Source organism: Cupressus sempervirens, unplaced genomic scaffold (genome assembly GCF_028749045.1).
Source record: "Cupressus sempervirens isolate cs-2001-9-10 unplaced genomic scaffold, ASM2874904v1 CseChr00s100002_03, whole genome shotgun sequence".
NCBI lineage: Eukaryota > Viridiplantae > Streptophyta > Pinopsida > Cupressales > Cupressaceae > Cupressus > Cupressus sempervirens.
Window position 1 is genome coordinate 6,703,872 of NW_028322207.1, and position 23,379 is coordinate 6,727,250.

At 34.2% G+C, this 23,379-nt stretch overlaps 1 protein-coding gene across 3 annotated transcripts in view; it reads right to left on the reverse strand.

Annotated features, from left to right (window-relative positions):
- The window catches only part of LOC149527842 (uncharacterized), a 197,846-nt gene that overhangs the window by 149,830 nt on the left and 24,637 nt on the right, over positions 1-23,379 (reverse strand). For 2 of the 3 annotated variants that reach the window (XM_089812075.1, XM_089812073.1), the window contains exon 3: positions 10,199-10,291. The exons of the other annotated variant lie outside the window; for it this stretch is intronic. In XM_089812075.1, the coding sequence (XP_089668201.1) occupies positions 10,199-10,291 (93 nt within the window). The remainder of the gene's footprint in view (positions 1-10,198; positions 10,292-23,379) is intronic. 3 annotated transcript variants of the gene reach the window in all.

Sequence of the window (23,379 nt, forward strand, 5' to 3'; positions counted from 1 at the left end):
TTGATAGTTGATAGTTGATAGTTCTATGATTTTTATTATCTATATTAATTTTCTCATTGTTTTTAAATAAAAATATGGCAATATGGCATATGCTGAAACGTATAACGTATTTAGTATTTAGCTTCCTTCTTTAATATTTTTAAATAGTAAATGCTAAAATTAAATAGCAAAGTTTTAAGTTTTAAGTAGGCTGAAACTAGTTTGTATAACTTATTTTTACTTGGGCTGAAATGTATCATGATCATTTTTATAATTTTATTTTCATTTTGTGAAATGCAGTTTTATAAATGGCATCTAGATCCGGCTAAAGCGCAGAAGACATAGAAATTAATGAGGCAAGTGCATCTGATTATGAGCCAGAGCCCGAAGGAAGTGATCATGGGTCTGATGTAGGTGGTCAATCTGAGGAAGAGCCTCCTTATGTTGCACCAGGGGTTCCTTCTATTGATTGCCTTTCAGAGATTTTGACCAAGTATGCTAGGGGTCCTTATGATTCAAAGTCCCCTCTAAAACAGTTTGCTACGAAAATTACACGCCCTACACCTTCAAGTGGTGGCACACGTAAATGGAAGTGTAATATATGTGGCGCAGAATGGTTTGGCAGCATTACAAGAGTTAATTCACACCTCCTTTTTTGGAGTGGCTATGGCGTGAACCCATGCATATTCTTGTCAAATCCTGAGAATGTGAAATACAAAATTGAAGTGAACAAACTATGGGGTATTCCTGATGATAGTGATGTTCCAATGCCTAGATCTTTGTCTGCTAAGCAACAGGTACAGAATATACAACAGTTACAGGGGCAACAAGATACATCTACTCGTATCTTGCATCAGAGAGCAGGGACTATGTCACCTACACAATCATTTTCCTCACCTACACACAGTTCAATAGGGGATAGCGGTAGGGGAAAACGGAAAGCAACTACAAGTCGTAGTGGTAGTAACCCCATTGGTCATTTATTTAACATGCACGCAAGGGACCAGTTAGATGATGTTGTTGGTGATTTCTTCTTTGCCAATGGCATCTCTACACATGTGGCTCAATCTCCCTATTTTGTGAAGATGATGTCCATGGCAGTGAAGGAGGGAGAGCCATCATATCTGCCACCAGGTGACCAGAAGTTGAGGACCACAGTGTTGGATAGAGCCTATGACAAGGTTGGGATCTTAATGGAGCAGATGAAAGCATGTTGGATGGATTCAGGTTGCAGCATTATCATGGATGGGTGGACGGATATTAGTCATCGTCCACTCATCAACATTATGGTTACATGCACCGAGGGCCAATACTTTTTGAAGGCAATTAATTGTTCAAGGCATCATAAAGATGCTGATTTTCAATTTCATGTGCTTAGGTAAGCCATTGAGGAAGTTGGGCCACAAAATGTGGTCCAAGTTGTGATAGATGCAGCACATGTGTGCAAAGCTGCGAGGAGGCTTGTTGAGGCAGCCTATAGGCATATTTGGTGGACTCCATGTTGTGTGCATGCCATAAACAATGCACTCAAAGACATGGGGAAAATAGAGTGGATTAGAAAGGTGGTTAATGATGGGAGAGAGGTGCAGATGTTTATCTGCAATCACCATACATCACATGCACTTTTCAGAAGCTTCACAAAGAAGCAATTCCTGAAACCAGTTGAGACTAGGTACGCATCATATTATATTCTCTTGGAGAGAATGATTAAGTTGCAAGAGCCATTGCAACTCCTGGTTATGACACAAGAATGGAATTGATGGCCCGAGTCCAGAACAGAGTAGGGTATAGGAGATAGTGAAGAGTGATCAGTTTTGGAGTGACGCAAAATACAGTCTCCATCATTACTCCAGTGTTTCAGGTGATTAGATATGGAGATGCAGATTCACCTAGCTTTGGAGAGGTTTATGAGTGCATTGATTCCATGCTTGGGCAGATGAAGGCTATTGTGTGTGAGAGAGGCCCCACTCTAGCATTCTATACGAAGCACATTGAGCCTATCATTCACTACAGGTGGGAGAAGTTGAACACTCCTTTGCACATGGCTGCCTATGCATTGAACCCAAAGTGGTCCATACCTAGGCTTGGTAGAGTCGCACCACTTCGGGATGATGAGGTAAAGAATGGGTTCTTTCGATGCATAGCCAAGATGTATGATATTGAGACTGCTAGTGAGATTCGCACCGAGTGGTCCAAATTTGCTAGTCTTTCAAGTAATCCTTAAATCGATTCAATGCTCTAAACTCTTTATAATTATAAGTTCTTTTAATAATTAATTGTTACTTCACTTCTAACTTTATTTAAGTTATTTTAATATTATGTTGTAAACTTTAAAACTTGTAGCTTGTAGGATACTCAGATATTGCAAAGGTGGATCTCAAAACCATGGCACAAAAGAATCCCATTTTGTGGTGGAAATGTCATGGGTCATAGAAGTCAAAGATCACCTCACTAGCCATCCGACTGCTTTCTCAAGTTTGTAATACTAATTACTAATTCCAGCCCTTTATAATCTTAACTTTAAGAGTTTTACTTTACTAATTTTAATTTATGATTCACTGATTCAATAATCATTGATTTACCATTTATCATTTGTTACAAAATGTATGAACATTTGTTTGTAACTTGTAATATGTAACTTTCAACTTTGTTATCTCAGGTGTCTAGCTCCTCAGCTATAGAGAGGAACTGGTCCACCTATGGCTTCATTCACTCTATTAAGAGGAACATACTTACCTGTAAGAGAGCGGAGAAGTTGGTTGATGTACATGGTTACTTGCAGCTCAAAGATCGCAAGACACACGAGTACAAGGAGAGCCTCGCAACACGATGGGATGTGGAGCCAAAGGATCCAGCTCAGATTGATGAGGATGACGATGTAGCAGAAGCCAATGTAGCGCTAGTTGGTGTTCCTTTAGAGAATCAGGATCTTACCCACAAGGAGTCTAGTAGTTCCAGTGATGAGGACTTCGGTATAGGGGATGATTAGAGAGCACTTGAGATGATTCCATTCTCATTATTGACATTTTGTCATTTTGTTGATTGTACTCACTTTGATATGGCTATGATAAATTATTATTATTTCACTATTTCATGCTATTCATTGTCATCATGAGCATCTTAATGATATATGATATTCATAGAATCATATTTGAACAATGAATTTTGAATCGTGCATCTTGAACTAAGTTAATTTGTTAAATGGTCATTGGTAATGGTTATGAAGTTTCAAGTTTGAACTTATGGTTTGTGAATTGCATTTCAATTTTCTCTATTCATTGTATTCAACTATATTTGGTATGTTAATATTATATAGTATATTGAAGTATCATTTCATAATTAGCATTTTCAGTCATATTGTATATATATATATATATATATATATATATATATATATATATATATATACACTGTGCAAAACCCCCCCTCCCCCCTCCACTCCCCCACCACCGCACCCCTGTCTTTCCCAAATTGAGGCCCTTTTTTTACCACACACGAAACTTGCCCAGACGTCTCCCCGCACCGGGGTAACACTAATACATATATCAAAGAATATTTTTTTTCAATAAAATTGATGCCTATCGATGGTTTGTTTGTTCATGACTCAATAAAATCTGATGCCACATTTTTGCTAAGTCAGCAAGGGTCAAATGGTTCCGAAAACATGAATCTGAATTTGCTTTTGATCGGCCTAACATCTAGGCAGGTCCCGATGATTTTTTTAGTTTTGACATTACTAGTGAAAAGCAATTTAATCTTCATGGCCACAGAGTAAGACAACTTTGTTTTTAAGTCTGAGACGATGCGATTGATTCTCCGCATCAACAGTTCATGTCAAACCTCTCTGACTATAAGCAATTAAATATACAAAGTGTATTACTTAATGGTTTTTTGTGTATTGAAATGGTGGAAGTTGGTTGAGTAGTTAGAACCAGTGCCTACGGTTTTTGATTCAAATTATACTCTTTAATCCTCGATTTTTCGTATATTGTGAATAGTATGAAAAATAAATGTGCAGATATCTGAACTATCATTCCATAAGAATGACTTCTAATTCAACAATTATTTAAGCTACCAAGAGCAACTTATTAATGGTGATATCTTCACCCTGTTGGATGCCGATGGAACTCTGATCTTTATTGTGATTCTCTAAATATCAAGTGTCATTGTTGAACACTGGACCAACAATTCCCTTCGTTGGGCATTTTTCCTCAGATTATCAGTACACAAGTGATTGAACGAAGATTGTAATAGATGAAAAGAATATGGCTGTGTATTCTCATCATTATATACCAAAGTTTTCTATTTTCTAGTGGATAAGCTACTACGTGGCAGGGAACTCCTTATCATGATTTGTAGTATGTGTTGAGTGTGGTTCTTTATATTTCACTTCTTCTCTGAGAAAAGTGAACGAAGGGAGCCTGACATTTCATCAAAAAAAAAAAATCTAGTGTCATGTAAGTTAACCACTCAAGACTATAGCTGCATAGTTTCCATCTAAGCCTAGACATGTCATGTGCTCTGCAAGGTTGTTTTTTGTTCCCAATTATTCTAGAAAATCATTACAAGGAAACTAATAGAAATTTGAATTTTTAAATAATGAAGACTTCTATGACAATTCAAAAGAAGGGAATATTGTAATTAACTTGGATATGAGTCTAAAGTCCAAGTAGGTAGGGATTGCATTGCTCAGTCAGAAATTGATAGCAACTATCTTGGCCTAACCACCTACTTGTGTTGAGCATTGGGAAGATCCAAGCCGGGTCTTATGAGAAGCTCAGGCACAGGTCCAAACCACAAGAATGATTCTTTATCTATGACTAGGACAATAGATGGATGGTCCTCAGAGAGGTGTTTACAATAATTCACATTAAAAGTTTCATGAGGAGCAGTTATACCACAACTATAAATGGCATGTGCGCCTCCAAGTCCAGTACTATTTTGTGTGAACTATGCCACTTTCAACCACATCCCCGTTTGAAGAAGCATAGTTCTTAGTGAACAGAATATATCATAAATTGACAGTCTTTTTTCTTTTAATGTTGCTGGAAGGAAAGGCAGTCTTCTTTGCATATGGAGGTTAGTGCAAGTAGCATGATACCTATTATGCCGAATCAAGGATGGCCTATGTTAGTTACTAAGAGGACATTAATTCATCAAGTAGGGCCCCAGAATCTAGAAAATTCATCCAACGACTATATTTAGTAAGTCACCCCATCAAGTTCATCCATCGCCTTTCTTCATCAGGATCACTCACCTACTGTTAGATTCCAATTTTGATGCTTCTGTAGTCATTTTCGCAAGAAGGGTGAATTATGATAACTATTTAATTAAATAAACTAAGGTTGTTAGTTTTTCTTGTATTGTATATCGATCGCCTTAGTGTCATAGCTCATTGGAACCAGGTTGAAAAGTTTTAAATCTTGGGCATAGGAAACAATGACCTTGTGTGTTAGAATATCATGATGTGGATAAAAAGGTCATTTTTGGAGCCAAAGGGAGTTAATAAAATATATAATTCAAATATGTGCCTAAGTATAAAGCAAAGAGCATATGAGTGAAAAGTATATTCATTAAGACTATTGGCGTTGAGTGTGTAGAGGAAGCTTGGGCATTAAAATTGTTATAAATTCATTTCACAAAGGACAAGGAACAAATTATTCATAAACATGTTTAGACAGCTACCAAAAAGTAGTCCAAGACAAGGAAGCGGTCCTTGAAGAAAAGCTCTACAACATAGAAAGTAAACTTGCAGGTTTGTCTCAATCAAAGCATAGATTACTTTTTGATTTAGATGCAATTGAGAAATATTTATCCATGATAGACCAGCTAGGTTCTAAAACTAAGCAAGTGAACATCCTTCTTGTTATGATTCCTTTCTTTAAGTCGGAAGTGTTAAGACATCCTCGTAGAGAGGTAAGACTCGCAATAACAAATTGTGTAGTTCATGTTATGAGGATAACAACGCCACATGATCCTTACAACATGGAAGTCATGAAGGAGGTATTCCAATTGATCGTAGAAAGTTTTCAAGGATTGAGTAATATCCATAATCTATCCTTTCGTAGGATAGACAAGATTTTGGAAACAATTGCAAAACTTAGAGATGGTGTGATTATGTTAGATCTTGGTTGTAAAGACTAAATGTTTTATATGTTCCATTAGTTTTTGATTGCTATTAAAAGAGACACCAACAAAGTGTTTTATCTTTTATGCAATCCATTATGTCTTTGATCATTGATGAAACTGATGATGATTCAACATCTCTTATCTCCCATACTGGCTGATTTGAAACAAACACATGTCACTTCTTATGCTTGTAGTCTGGTGTACAATGTTATCAAACAATCTGAGCAAAAATCAAAACCATTCTTAAGAAGGGGCAAGTTTGAGGAAGAAAGAAAGGAAGATTTGTTTCAGCATATAGAGGGGGATGAAAAGAAAGACAAAACTCAGTCATATGGGAAGCTTAGCCTAGATGAAGCTGACAATATTTTTAAGGACCACAAGGCTCAAAAAGACACAATTATGGATCATCTAGCTGGGAATTCGAAAGAGTCTCCTTCCATTGTGGCATCATGTCCGTTGATTGATGGCTTCAAGATTCATAGCACATATTTTGGGTCAGCTAATTATGTGGCTAAACTGAGAGTAGACATGAGGTATTCATCTTTATGATGGTAATACTTTGAGCCAACATAATGTTGATTAGATGAAGCGTAGTAACTTACTTTTTGAGATGAATGCTGATTGGATATTTGAAAATCCACTATTGGAGTTGGATGATGTAACACCTCTTGAAATTGATCAAGAGTCCCATATTAATACTGATTGCAGCCAGGAGGTGACTGTCTTGTTACATTTGACAGAGGGACATATGTCATTACAAATCAGCCTTGGAGAGAAGATGTGGCCAACATTATGGCCAAGGAGCGTCTAAGGAGAAAGGACAGTATAGATAAGTATCCATTGATTGGTTCTTCTCCTCATACAGCTAGGACTCAACCACATTTATTGAGTACGTACGGTTACTCTATCATCACAAATCTTGAGCATGATGATAGCACTTGGGTAGAGTCTACTCAGTATGGGATGGTTGAGCTTGATATACACGATGGTGTGAATTTTTCATACAAGGATGTGCATTGTATGACTCATAGTATAGAGAGACAGTTACGGAATCCAAGTGTTGCTTCAGGATTCCCAGATGAGTTGATTAGTGCATTACATTACAGCCATGTTGTATGGGATGCATTTTATTCTCCATTTAGCCCACCTATGGAGGACTTTCTTTCCCGATTATTGCATAGGTGTGGGATGGTTGATAGGTTTGTACACTTCCCTTCATACAGGAGGAAGCCATGTCCATCATTGTTGCTAGCTTGCTTCTTCAGTACAGTTACCATTTTGGGATACATATTGGCGGGGTTGTGTTGTGGTTGTAGATAGAGAAAATTAGCTCTTAGAATATGAAACCTACAACCACAAGAAGGCAATTAAATCATATTCAAATTATCCCAATCACTCGATGAAGCTTTAAAATCAGATTTTTGCATAAAATTATGAAAACATAAAAATGCAAACTTCCCTTTATTTGTGCTCCATTGTTCTTCTTTCTCCTCACTAATTTGATGTTGCTCTTATAGACAAGTCCAATAATACGGATTTGAAAAGCAAGTTCAAGATAACATCACGAGAGTACTCGAAATGTGGTGAGCCAAAAATGGACAAAGAAGGCCATTAAATAGAAAATAGACTTGAAAATGAACAGACACAAAAAACTGAAACAAACAGCCAAAAGGGAATGAAGAGTCAAGAGTTGATGATAAAAGCCTGATTATGAAACAAATTTGTATAATTCCCTCCAAAAACCAAAAGGCCATTTACATAATAAAATATTTAAATGAAAAATTGAATAAGACAACAAAGACATTTGAAATTAAAGGCAAACTAAAAGACAAATAAACCATTAATAAATGATGTTTATTTATGCAAAAGGGGCATTAGCACATAATGATGTTTAAAACATCATTAAATAATTGTGTACATTATTTAATTAAATTAGAGGTAAAATGACAATTAATTAAAATTAAGAAATGAGGAAAATGATAAATGATAAATAATTATAATCCCTCAAAATTGATCAAAAATAGCTAAAATTGACCAATGGTACAAAAGACGACAAAAAATGGGAGATAGGGGTGATGACCATTTTTAGGTGTCTACAGTGGCATTTGGATATTTTGGACATTCCACCTATTATGAGTATGGAGTGACAGGATATTACAAACAACTGGGAAGGTGGATGGCCTTTTTTCTTATGCGACCCAGGAGGATCAGTCACATGGTTAGTAATATTTCTGGCAACTGGTTGGTATAAAGTTGAGATCCCACATTTATTTGACCTTAGTGGTATTGGTGATTTCAGTTGGTGGGAGGTTCTCAGTTGGATTGTCAAACTTCCTATATATGAATAAGTATTCACAAGACTGTTTCTATAACAAACAAAGAGAGAAATAGAAACATTCTAAAGAGAGAAAGAGGAGTTTATGGAAACATTACAAAGAGTGACCATTAGAAAAAGATGGAAGAGAGAGTAAATAGAAACGATCTAATATCGTAATAATAGCAACACATGGCAGGTTGATTTGGCTGATTATATAGTGGAGTGATCTAGGATCTTAGTATTAGTATATTGATGCGTTGTTGTTGTGGGGAATTGAAGAGCAGATTCAAAATTCTAGACATGTTATTTGCATTAGAGTAGCACAATGACTTGGTGGAACAGCTTCCTTGAGTTTGATATGAGATCCAGACATTTTGATCATAGCAAGAAGATACAAATTGTTTGACGACAAGCAATCTTTGGGAAGGGAGGACTACAATGTCCCCTTTTTCTAGTCATTACTCTCTGATGCACTATTAGCCCTTTTCACCATGCTCCTATGGGCGAGCCTAGACTTTGCAGGGATCCGTGTGAGTAGGCATCTTCAATTTCAGATAGATCGGAGTTGAGATAGAAGGGTTTCCAGATACTTACTAAATATAGTACGTCAGCAATGGTCTGTATTTTTTGTTTTGCAATATTGAACTTGGAGTGTCTTGTTGAAATCTGGCAAGCTATTACACATGGCTTCCTGAGTTCAATAGGATATTTATTTTAATGACAAAAGATTTAATAGTCTACTTTATTATGCCGCTTTGTTATTAACAGGAGACATTAATTAAAAGTGGAATAAGACACAAAAGATATATGAAGAGTCATGCAGCGGAAAATGAAGAGACACGACAATGGCTACGAAAGGACTTTTAGAGGCTCATGTTCCTTATGCTTGGTTTATGGTTTTGATTTTATCATTTTTTCTCTTGGAGAAATGTTTGGGAAGCATTCAGCTTTCAACCAACCTGAGAACGGAAACCCTTGAGCTGGAAGATAGTTGACGGAAACCCATTGTCCATTGAAATATGTCACACCAAGTGTCCTGTGCTTTCATTTTATCTTTATTATCCAATCTGACCATTATTGTTGTATTTAAGATTGGAATAACATATTTATTATCCAATCTGACTGTTACTATTGTATTTAAGATTGTAATAAATTATGTTATTGTATTGCTAAACTTATGATGCAATAATGAATTCTGACATATTTTGAATGAGTATTAGCTGGTTATTTGCTGGATTTTATTGCATAGGAAGTTATTCGTGAAGAAAATGGGGAATAAATATCTGGTTGGGATATTACATGTTTGTTGGCATTTGTAATTTTTTGTCACTTATTTTCAATTATACAAGCATTGATATTTGATCCATGAGAGCTTTGACTACTCAGATCTGGGAGTAATTACACGTCAAAGAAAGATTAGTTGGCTGTCCACATCAAATAAGAAACTAAGCAGACCTTTCATCGAGTTATTATGATCTATAAATGAATTATTTTTCTATTTAAGGTTGAAGCTATTTTCCAGTTATAGATGATTTTTGATAAAAAGGTTATACTGATTAGTTTGATTTTGATTTGTCATTTCAGATTATGGTTTTGCATCAGACAGCAGAAAATTGACAAAACCCCAAAAGGAGACAATACACATAAAAATAGGAGTTGCTGCCTATATGAAAAATAGTGAGTTATTGAAAGTAGAATATCAAGCAAAACACAAAATGCTTCAAATAAGAAAGCTAAAATTAAGCATAATTTAACATTTGAAACTCTATGTACCTGATCTACCAAGAATTGGAGATAGCTACGCTCACGAAAAAGCCACCTCTCAAATGGAGGTAATGGTTTTGCCTGAACAATCTTGATATCTCCCTACAACAACTAGAAATTATTAGAGAGAACACATATATAACTGCCAGATTCAGCAACTCTCATAGAAAGATGAGGCTCTGAAATAAAACAAATTTCTCCAGCATAGATAATCACATCATTAGAACAACTAGAAAGCAACCTCTTAGCAAAGAAAAAAAAAATTCCAGCCAAAATGGAAAAGTACTAGCACAAGTACTAGTACCTCTAAGTGGTTTTCATAGTATGCAACCAATGTATTTTTATACCATAATATCAACGCAATTCTTACTGGCACATCTAAATAGCAATGAGTCTAGAAATACGTCTCTTGAAAAGAGGTACACATGGCGAATTTCTGTTTCTCTAAACAACCTCAAATAAAATGATGAAGATGAGTTCTTATAAACATATCAAAAAAAATAATTTATGACAAAAACACATATAATCTCTTTCCCAACAGAATGATGTGAAGGATTAAACACGGATAGTTTGAGATTTCAAAATCGCATTTGTGTAAGGTTACTATTTATATGTTCAGAAGACATACTAAATCTATATATACAAGGACTAGATCAAATCATCTTATTGCTGTTCTCCAAAAACATCAGCATCTTCCTTGGAAACATCAAACTAAGACGAAGCAGCATGCCACTTCCACTAGCTCCACTCTTTGACTCTTGTGTAGAAGTCCCTTGCTCATTATAATCCAAGTTAGGCAGCTTTGGCCATACAGCTCAATGAATGGTTGACCCTTTCTTATATCCATCATTGTCTTGTGATGAAACACGAATTGAAATAAGCATACACCAAATTCTCTAACTTCTTTTCCAGACTTATTACTATGTTGGTATAGAGATGTACCCAATTCAAAATAGATGAAGAGGAACTAGAAACCTATGGAGATGACATTTAAAGGAGATATCCTTGATTATTTTCTTAAAAATGTATATATGGAAGCCAACATCCTAAAATTGAGGATACTGACTTGATTTGGATTATGACTTTTGCAATTTTAATATACACCTCTATAGATAAAGATAAGATTAATTTATTTTAGTCTAATAAAAGACCACAAAGAGGGTCCAAGGGAGTGCCAAAACAGAAAGAGAGGCCAGCCCACAGAAGGGACACCAAACGACACCCGAGAAGAGAAACAACTACAACCAAAAGCAAGAAACAAGAAACTATCAGCCCATAGCAACCTCGATTTCCCTTTTAATAGTACATTTCAGATTGAACATTGCAGATGTATTACGAACACAATCGAAAACCAGTAGAAATCCCAACAAATATTTAACCAGCTTCTTCTTGAATATAATATTCGAAACTCAAATATAGGCAAATGTAATACAATGCAACAATAAAACCAGAAGATTTTCCACAAGATAATAATCCCTTATTTCCAAAATAACATTCTAGATTCGAGTATATAACAATGCGTTATAAACCAGTAATATAAAACCAGCAAACTCTTATAACTCCTTAAAATATGTTATTGCATTATAAAATAGCAATACAATAACCAGCACTAACAAATCCAATCTTAAATTAAAATTGAAATCAGATTGGAATATTAGAATAAGAACTTATAAGCGCATATGAAACACCTGAAATGATGTCTCCCTGCAATGGGTTTGCATCTACTATGAAATCCCAACAAATATTTAACCAGCTTCTTCTTGAATATAATATTCGAAACTCAAATATAGGCAAATGTAATACGATGCAACAATAAAACCAGAAGATTTTCCACAAGATAATAATCCCTTATTTCCAAAATAACATTCTAGATTCGAGCATATAACAATGCGTTAGAAACCAGTAATATAAAACCAGCAAACTCTTATAACTCCTTAAAATATGTTATTGCATTATAAAACAGCAATACAATAACCAGCACTAACAAATCCAATCTTAAATAAAAATTGAAATCAGATTGAAATATTAGAATAAGAACTTATAAGGGCATATGAAACACCTGAAATGATGTCTCCCTACAATAGGTTTGCATCTACTAAGAAATCCCAACAAATATTTAACCAACTTCTTCTTGAATATAATATTCGAAACTCAAATATAGGCAAATGTAATACGATGCAACAATAAAACCAGAAGATTTTCCACAAGATAATAATCCCTTATTTCCAAAATAACATTCTAGATTCGAGCATATAACAATGCGTTATAAACCAGTAATATAAAACCAGCAAACTCTTATAACTCCTTAAAATATGTTATTGCATTATAAAACAGCAATACAATAACCAACAGTAACAAATCCAATCTTAAATTAAAATTGAAATCAGATTGGAATATTAGAATAAGAACTTATAAGCGCATATGAAACACCTGAAATGATGTCTCCCTGCAATGGGTTTGCATCTACTATCTGTCAGCACGAGGGGCTACGTCCTCATACTAGCCGAAAGCTAAAGCTTTCCAAATACTCTCACAAGAGAGGACTGAAATCTAGCATAATAAATCAAGTATCCCCAAATGAAAGAGTCTCTTCTCCTTTATCCTCACATCTGAGACTCTTCGACTTCCCTCCTAGCTTTTCTTCTTATCTCTCCTTGTCCTTTTGCCCACTTTATAATATTAAATTGACCTTTATATTTTGAGTCCATGCTCTCCAAGTGAATTTTGATATTATATATAATACGCCTTTAACAATTCTAATGTCCCAGAAAAGGGGACATTACAAAACCAAAGCATAAGCCATACAACAAGAAGAGACCCCACACCAACCTTGAAGACCCCTGGAAGAGGAAGATGACCATTGCTGAGTAAAATCCCTAAGAGCTCTCACAAATCTAGTATGGCCAAAAGGGGGCACAAGTGGGCTACTTGGTACCACTAGCTTGAGAGAGCATCAAGTAGAAAGAGGTAATAAGCTGAGTAGAATGCTAACTTGGTTGGAATTGATGTTGGATTGAATAGTCCCAAAGCCTCAAGGCCTCCTGAAGATAGAGTCAAGCAATGCAAGTCAATGAACTTGAAGAAGGTAGAGACAGAATGAGTCTCCCTAAACAAGGAGTAGAATCTCCCTATGATCTCATAGTAGATAGTGCAATGACCCATGTTGGTTCCCAAAACCACAGATTGGAATCCTACGAGTCTTGCCAACTCAATGCTGGGATATCCAACCGGTTATGGCCAACTTAACAGGACTGATCGATGTGATCCAAATCCCCGAAGTTTTTGGCTCTGCAAGGCCAAGGCGGGTGCACCTAATCCTGGACAACAACTTAAATCCAAGATCTTTACAGTAGATTGGTTAGAATACGAATATAATGAATGCTTCCAAAATGGCAAGAATTATAGAAAGCTTTAAACTCACAAATTATGAACTGAGAATAATAAATGCATATATGAATGTTTTTTAAAATTAGAATAAGTATAGACTAATACATCGAATGAATATATTAATTCTTCAAAGGAAAGAAATGAAACAATTGCCAACATATGGATTATGAATCATGAATAATATAAAGACCAGTGCTTAATTAAATGGGCAAATAGAGTCAATATTATAAGTTGAAACATACAACTTTATAAAGTTCAATGCCCTTAACATATAAACAAATTAATAATCTAGATGTGATGAATCAATTATATGAACACAATTTTAAACTAGTCTAGAATGCGCTTTAACTCCTGTTATATTGAGACAAACTAGACATAAATACAGAAACAATTAAATATTTCACAATATCTATGTTTATCAAATTTAAAATGCAATAATGATCCAATCCACTTGTCCGAATATTAAAATATTTATAGAAATTAACAAAAATATTTATAAAGGACACAACTTAATAATAATATAAACTCTAATGCAACTAAATAAAATAGATACGCTTACAGATTATGCCGGAAATAAAAATTGCACCAAAGACACTCCTTATAAATGATCTATCCAATGTAAAATGAGTCCAGGATTGCATATAAAAATTTATTTCAAAGATCCAATATCTACGAGCTTAGTTCAAAAATCCATTTCTTTACCAATGCAAGAATAATATATAAAAGTGCAATCGTGTGAGTATATAAAAAAGTTTGTGGGAAAATATGAATTGTGTTTTTTGTTCGTTTTCACTTCCCATATTTATAATTTGAATGAAAAGTTATATGGTTGCCACCCAACCATCGTGTCTCTTCATAAATCACAACTAATTAAAAACTAATTGCCTAGTTGAATTATACTCCAAGAAAATCTTAGGCACATAATAATATTGCTTCTTTCGATAGTTATTTGTTATTTTTGGGTCCCAATTACATTAACATTGGATAGATAAATTAAACTTTTCTGGGACCTATACTCTGTATTGAATATATTCATGTTGTCGCAGGATAAATGATATCGATTTCCTGTTCTCATTTGATTGCATATGATGATGACCCGGCAAGTGAAGTCTAGGCATGATAAACTCCAAACATACTGGAATATAAGTGTCTAAGTTTCAACAATCTTCTAACGAATTCCTACGGAATGATCAACACAAATTCGGTTGATCCCGGATAGCAAGTTTTTTATCCCGCCTTGATACATCTTCCAATTTTGTTTGCGATGTCTCCACAGTGATTCATGGTATCTGACGTGGTTTGTAGTTGTTGCTTGAATATTTCCCGATAGCATCAACAAGTCGGAGACTCTTGGTTTGAATGCGACCTATATAAAAAACATCACATACACATCCTCAATGATTGATAGCATGCGATCTTTAATATCTTCCTACTTTGCCCAAATCCAATAGCAACCAACTCAGCTACTAAATAAATGATAGGGGACTCCTTGGTGACCAAGACATGATTCTAGTATATCCTTTCTACTCCGCGTGCATCTCTACACCTGCCAAAGACGTGAAGCGTAATTAGATGTCTATTTCTACATAAACTCGAGTGAATAATTGACATCATACAACTTGAAACTCTTGTTGTTTCTTCTAAATCAAGAGCAAACTTCCAAGATTCTAAAGGAAAGAGATGACATTGTCTGAACCATTCCCTTTCTCAAGAAATCCTTTGAGCCTCCTCAGTTTGCTGAAATACGATGGTTGTCCTTAATGCTTCCAGTTATAGAGCCGTAGATGTTGGAGACATTTAAATGCAAACTCCAAACAAGGACAAGATCCAAAATGTTTTCTATGTCAATTATGTTGTCTGATCTTATTACTTACTCCATAGTGTAGAAAAGGCACTGGAAATCCCTCTAACTCACACCAAGACCGATCTTTGAAATATGTTAAGATTCATGTTTGGATTATAGATCAGTAAATACTTCAGTTTGCTTCTTCATTGCTTTCATTCTTTTACTATTACTGAGGTATACGGAACTTCACGAAATCAGGTTATTTTTATTAGCTGTTGTGGCATCCCTCTTCTTGACCATCACTTTCAGAAAGCAGATGGAGTTTGTCTTGAGGTGCATATCTCACCAATCTAGCAGATCCACCATGGTCCTTCAATTGTTGTAGGACCATCCTACTCTTCACATCAACAATCTGAATAATGTTTTGTCTTTCCTCCACTATTTCTCAAATGGAGATCCTAAATTTTGTAGAAAATTGGGCCCCATCAACCCCAACTAGGAGGTTGTCAATTTTCATCGTTTGACATTCATTGCCATGTGAACAAATTAATTCGATTTAAGAAAACAATATATACTTTATAATGCATTTAGTAATTAACATATTTAAGCTAGATTCCTAACTTCTCTCCTAAACTCAACCCTAAGCAGAGCATGGATTTACTTGTCATAGGGTGCTTGACACCAATGCATTTTCTGGTTTTACTCAACCTCTCTCTACACAACCCCAACTATCACCTCTTGGGCTATAGCAAGAGACGAATAGCCTATGCATATACCAATAACAATTGTATTATGAAATATATCAATATAATATTATAATATATTACATATATTATGATTATGATTGTATTGTTAATAACAATTTAAATATATATATATGATTTATTATTATTACATAGGTATTTGTTATATCAATACTCCATATAAATAATATGTATTCACCTTCATATTTTTTTTATTTATGGATTGAATATTCATAGATTATTAATATGTAATATTTAAATTGTCTAATCCTTATTGATTCCTATCCATTTGTCATATACTCATAATGTTGCTCTTAGATAACTTCTTCCTTCCATTTGATCTATATTAAATAAATATGTATATATATTGGTCTATCCTCCCCTATGAAGTGGAGTTGATCCTCATTTTATACCAATTCTTAAGAGTGTAGGGGTATGTCTATAATATCCCTTGCAATTCTGAATTTAATTTTCTGATTTCTTGACCTGAGAATTTCCTCAAACGCTTTGCACAAAAGGAATGTATTGCCTATCTAAATTTTGTTTCTTTCTAAAAGCCAAACTTTAACAGATACACTTGCAAAAAATTCCAATTATCAAACAATGAAGATGCAAATATTTTTTTTATTTTTTGAAATATACAAGCATGGATTAATGATGAGAAAATATGCATCTACAACAATAAGACATTAGGGAAAATGCCTACTATGCATTAATGTTATAATTCAGATGGATAAAGTGATATGGAAAATGTATGGATATATATAATATATAACTATAATCTCTCATATGTTATTATTACTATTGCACAATAAATTTAATTATATATATATAAAGATAAGTATTGAAATTTAATATTTAATATCATTGAGTGTGCAGTATGAATAATATCACCGACTAAATTATCAAATCTATTCGACTATGTGGTCAATAACTATTGCTACCGTTAACACTGTTTTAATATACGTGTGACATGGAAGTCACAGTCATGAAAGGCGCTGTGTCTGCAATGAACATTGAAAAAAATATACATTATCTAGTCTTCTTGAAATTCCTGCAGTCATTCAAGCATCAAATACATGAAAGAAGTTGTGTCTTAAACCATAGTAATATTGCAGAACGATTAGGAAATCAGAGCATTAGATTGTGATTAATCTACTCTGCCATAAAAGCATTATTACAAGTGCAGAGATATCTTTGTTGGAAGTTTAAGTGAAAAGTATTCTATATACCTTTAAAATAAATAATCTGAGATTGATTTCTCATAAACTGTTAAATCTAATAAATGAAACATCAACATGGTATCAGAGCAGCTTATGAATCTGGTACACTGGAAAGAAAGAAAGGATTTTGGATTGAGCAGTTGGCGATTAGAAGATAAGAAAGAGCTGCCACTCAATATCTAGGTCTAATCTATATGCAGGTGCATTCGATACTTCTGCAATCTATAATCAGAGAATGTGTTATCACATTAAATACTTTTCAGCTGAGTCTATATTTTGCTTGGAGAATTGTGAGTTAGCGCACAACCTTGCTTGATAGTAAAATCAAGGAGAATAATCAAGACAGGGTATTGCAGAAAATAATGGGACGTCAAAAAAGTTTTCTTTTAAATAAAATAATATATACAGCCATTCAGATCAAGGTAAAGCCATACGACTGGTCAAAGAAAGCATCTATGAAGTCGATCATAATGGTGGACAAAAATTAGGTTTGGAAGACATTGAACAAAAGATCAATGAAGGCTCTGGTGATGACTTGAAATGGTTGCAATTGAGACTCCACTTGCTGGTTGCAAATGAAGAGAGTAAAATTCAGTCAGAAGCCATATGTATTGGTCAACCAAACTAGATATATACACATGAAAAATCTTTACATATTCTGCAGATTACACATCTTTGAGAACAGTTGCAGGAGTACTCTTGTGGGTCTGATAAGGTACCTTCCTACACATACAACCACAGAGTTAGTGAGGTCCACCATCCAACATCTTCTCATTATGTTTTGAAGAGGCAACATTGGACAAAGAGAGGGAGCAGATAGAGGATATGTTTCAGTTGACTTCTGAGAATCTTGGTTATATTGGTTTAGAAGGAGTAGACTATGCTGAGATGGTTTCTCTACTGATTGAAAAACTATAGCAGTTAAAGGACTATGATTGATGAGATCAAGTTCCATGTATGAAGGCTGGAAGGCCTTATGTGAATATCTAGAATATGACATTCCTAGATAGATGGATACTTGTGGAGCCAAGGAGCATGACATGACTTGCTACCACAAGGTCGGAAGGATGATACTTCATCAGAGACAACCTTGTACTAAGAGATCAGAAAAGTTAATATCAGATTTAGAGTTTGACTTCATGCAAAAACTTTTGATGTGATGTGTGTGACTACATGATTTCAATGGACCTGCCCCTTTGTGTACATCACAAGGAAGTGACGACTTGCGAATGATCATCACTTGTATTTGCATAAGTTACTAAAACGTGACGATCTCAAAATAACTTAAATCATGGTATACATTTTATGTAAATGTTGAAACAGATCATGATAGATTATATCTTGTAAATCAACAACTAAATGTTAGATGTCATTCACTTGAAGGTCTATGAGTTGCTTGTATAGATATATTTGAGTACTTGGTGAATATCATATGTTAATATTCTATAGGCCAATACTCATGATATCAAATGTGATATCAAAATGGTGGAATCTTCTTATCAAAGATATCCTTAATGTGTCATTTCTAATACTACCAATGGTGTAATATCTATGTGTTTATCCTTCTAAACTAAGAGGGAATGTTAATGTTATAGTTCAGATGGATAAAGTGTTATTGAAAATATATGGATATATATAATATATATAACTATAATCTCTCATATGTTGTTATTATTATTATTATTGCACAATAAATTAAATCATATATATATATAATATAAAATAAATATTAAAACATTTAATATTTAACATCATCGAGTGTGCAGTAATAATAATATCACCAACTAAATTAGTTTCAAATCTGTTCGACTGTGTGGTTGATAATTATTGTTACCACTAACACTGTTTTAATATATGTGTAACGTGGAAGTCACGGTCCCCATGGGACGTGACTCCACGTCATATATTAATGAAAGGTGTTGCGTCTGCAATGAGCAGTGAAAAATATATACATTATCTAGTCCTATTGGAATTCCCGCAGTCGTTCAAGCATCAAATAAATGAAATAAATTGTGTCTTAAACCATAGTAATATTGAAAAATGGTTGGGAAATCAAAACATTAGATTGTGATTAATCAACTGTCATAAAAGCATTATTACAAGTGCAGAAATATCTTTGTTGGAAGTTTAAGGGAAAAGCATTCTATATACCTTTGAAATAAATAATCTGAAATAAATTTCTCATACACTATTAAATCTGATATATGAAACATTAACACTATGCACTTCAATGATATTCTAATCCCTTTAAATGACAACTTCTGATATGAAATTCTGACATAAATCAGATTATAATGCTTTCACAACCGATTGCTACCTACAAATGTCCACAAAACAATGCAAAAGATAAATGAATGGGAACCTAGAAACTGTCCCAAAAAATCTACATGTTACTGTGGGGCAGTACTGTAGCAGCAGCACTGAAGCATCAATATTGTAGCGACAACATTATAGAAGCAACACTTTTTGCCCGCAACTATAAGAAAATCTTCCAAACTCTTCCAAAATCATCATCCAAATATCCCAACCCTGCGGGAATATATCTAAAACTTAATATCTAACTTATTTCTTCAAGCTTACTCTACAAGTCTAGCCCTGGGCCACAAATTCGGCACAATGAAAAGACCAATGTGTCTTCTCCTATAGTTGCAACCCTTCAGAGGTTCTTTCACCACCTCACTTATGCGAATCAATGGGAGTGTTTGTCCCCAATGATCAATATAGAAAACTGTAGAAACCCTTGGCTCCACAAGTTATCAGGCAAAGTAGATGGCAACACATTTGGTATCCAACAATGAGGCTTCCCTCCCTATTTATTATTTTCCTCTAAGAGGTGGGCCTCCTTCTAGAAGAAATAAAAAATAATTTTTAATTTCACTTTCTACAAGATTCAACTTTTCTCAAAATAATATTTAAATTCACTTTAAGTAATATTAAAATATAATTAATATAAAGTGCAAGTAATATCATGGGCTACAGGAAGTCCGTGGCTAGAGGAAGCTCATATGTGCCATAAGTCTGTGGTTGCAGGAAGATTGTAACAATAGTAAGAAACTGCCCAAATGACCTTCCCCTGAACACCTTGGCCTATGAGGGTCTAATTGTAGGCCAAACTCTTTTAAGTCTAAGTGCTAATGAGAAAGGAACATTACAATGTCTCTCCATATCAAGGAACCCCTTATTGCACCACTTGGATTTAACTACTAATCAACCTAGAAATGACTTAATTTGATCTTGATAAACACTTTCCTTTTAATTATTAAGGATGCTTACTTGTGATGATATCAATTTGGACATTACTAAAAAACATTCCTTACTTCCCTGACTCCTCATATCGACTTATGTTTGTGTCATTCCCCTCTCTAAATAAGATTTTCTAATAAATACGAATATAAAATTAAATAGCCAAATTAAATTAAAATAAATAAACAAATAAATTAAATTACAAGATGAATGTTCTAACTTATATGAGAAGATACAAGTGATCTATTATCCTAACGAGAATCCAACCATATGTGATAGCATGGGAATTAAACAAAAATGAACAAGACAACGATAATGATCCTTAATGGACAATGGCCAGGACCATTAATAAATATTAAAAAAATCCGTGATTTAATAAAAAGGTTATGAGCATGGGATAAAGGCATGAGTATCATTGATTGTCCAATATCTTGCCACCAATAAGAATTGGCAAACCAATTCATTAAAACCATATACAAGGGTGAGTAATATATGATTAAGGCACTATTATAAAGTTGCAAACTATGTCTTAAGAGTGACTAACATATATAACAGACCGTTTGCTAAGAGAAGGCACTGGGCATGTTCCTTGGAGACATCCCACCCTTTCACAGAATATACAGGGTTAATTCATTTCATTACTATGGGGTCAGTGGGTGGAGCATATAAAAATATATATTCAATATGGATTATAAGGGGGAACTCATAAAAAGAAGAGAATATATGTGAGAAAGGTATTGAGAAAAGAACCAGTCCTTGCATTTTTACTGGAAAACATTGTGTACAGCAATGGGTATACGGTGGATTATCATTGATTCGATACTCTTTTACATTATATTTGGAAACTATCAAGTATAAGGGACCAATATGTGGTCCAATATATATATATATCTCATGGAAATGGGCATATATAGGTAGTAATAATAATACGATCAGAATTATGTTGTACAGTAAATATATTTATAATAAATTAGAATATATATATATATATATAATTTATTTCGAGGTGATATATAGTAAAGTGTGTGTGTATAGTGAATCTATAAATATATATATAATCAGAATTTATGTATGTTATTATTGATAATCTAAACCTATACATTAAGGCTATATATTAGGGATTGTATAATTTAACAAATCTGATGAGAAAGGGAATAGGAAAAGGAATATAAGAAGGAAAAAAAGAAGTTAAGAAGGGATTCATGAATGGCAAAATAGCAGTTATAATTTCTACAAGCACTACAGATCATATATATGTACAGAGTATATACAGTCCCTTATAAGGTAAAGCACAGATTGTGATTATAAATATATTATTCCTTATCAGGTATGTATAGATATCTGAAAATGGGGGTATAAGCATAATTAATGTACATGTATACATATATAGTCAAGATATGTGTGTGTGTGTGTGTGTTATATATGTATGTATATATATGTATATATGTATATATGTATATATATATATTAGTAGTTATAATAGAAATTAATTCCAAATCTTATTATTATTTAACTTAAAAAAGTAAAGTGTGATGTTACTAAGGAGGGGCTTGTATAAATCGAAGCAATAGATCTTTGTCCCAAGATTGGGTAGGGGTCAGCGTTCCCTAAGCCTTGATGTATATAGACTCAGACCTGAACAAGTAAACTTTGAGGAAATCCATTGCAAAGTTTGTATCTAGGCAACTTGGATAATACTCACACCTTCCATCCTTACCAAATAGTAATATGACTGGATATACAGGAATTATTGCTACTTCCTGTTTATGAATTTTTTTTGTTCTTAGGACATATGATGTTATGTTTGAATTAAATATGTAATAATTATGTCCAACCTTACTAGTGGACATTACAAATGGTATCAAAGCCTAGATCCTTCCATTCTGCAGTGTACAAGATGAAACAAGGAATCAATCTAATCAATGAGAAGGAATCTAACAATGCATGTATTGTGTGTATACTTTGTGTATGCTTCATGTTTTCATTAATTCATGTGTATACGTCATATTTTCAAGTATATGCTTCATGTGTGGTTCATAGGTTTGGTTGATCTAGAATAAGAGAATAACTAGAGTGAAACTAGAGACATGAATTTATTAGTGAATGATGGTCAATCGAACGTGTTTTGAATTATATGCTTACTCTAATTGTATTTTATGCACACTCTTCATATATATACCTTGTGTTTGCTTTGCAGGTTATTGAACATCATGCATGCTTTGTGTTACCCTTGGGAGTATTGATACTCCCTTCTTCCAGGAGTTTTTGGTTGTGTTCCCCCTACTCTTGGCTCTTTTGAAATAGCAAGACTTTCAATATTCCATAGAGAACTTTCAAAGAGATCTACCACATCCCCTTAGAGATCTTTTTCATGTCACTAGGGTACTATGAGTGTAAGATGGTTTTGTCTGTCAAGAGTCACTCTCCCCGCTATCTCTATGGAACCCTTGTGGTACACACCCATGCTATCTTCCCACTCCTGTTGTGTGTTTGGTGCCCTATTGTCAAAGTTTGCACGAGTTTCATTTCGGTTGGAAGGACTAAGAGATGTTCCTACAAGTTGTTGCAGCCATTATCGTCTCTCAGCTTGTTGTTTCCTCAAATTGTATTTCTTTCCTCCTATGCCCCGTGAATTTATTTGGCAAAAAGGGCGTTAATTTTGGTTGTAGAAGTGCAGCATCTACTGGTATCATGTGATTCTTCCTCCCTCCGGCTTCTTTCCTTGAACTATTGAAGTATGTGTTGACAGTGTTGTTCTCTTTCCCTTACCTCATGTTGTTCTTGAACTTCCACCAATGTGCGCACCAA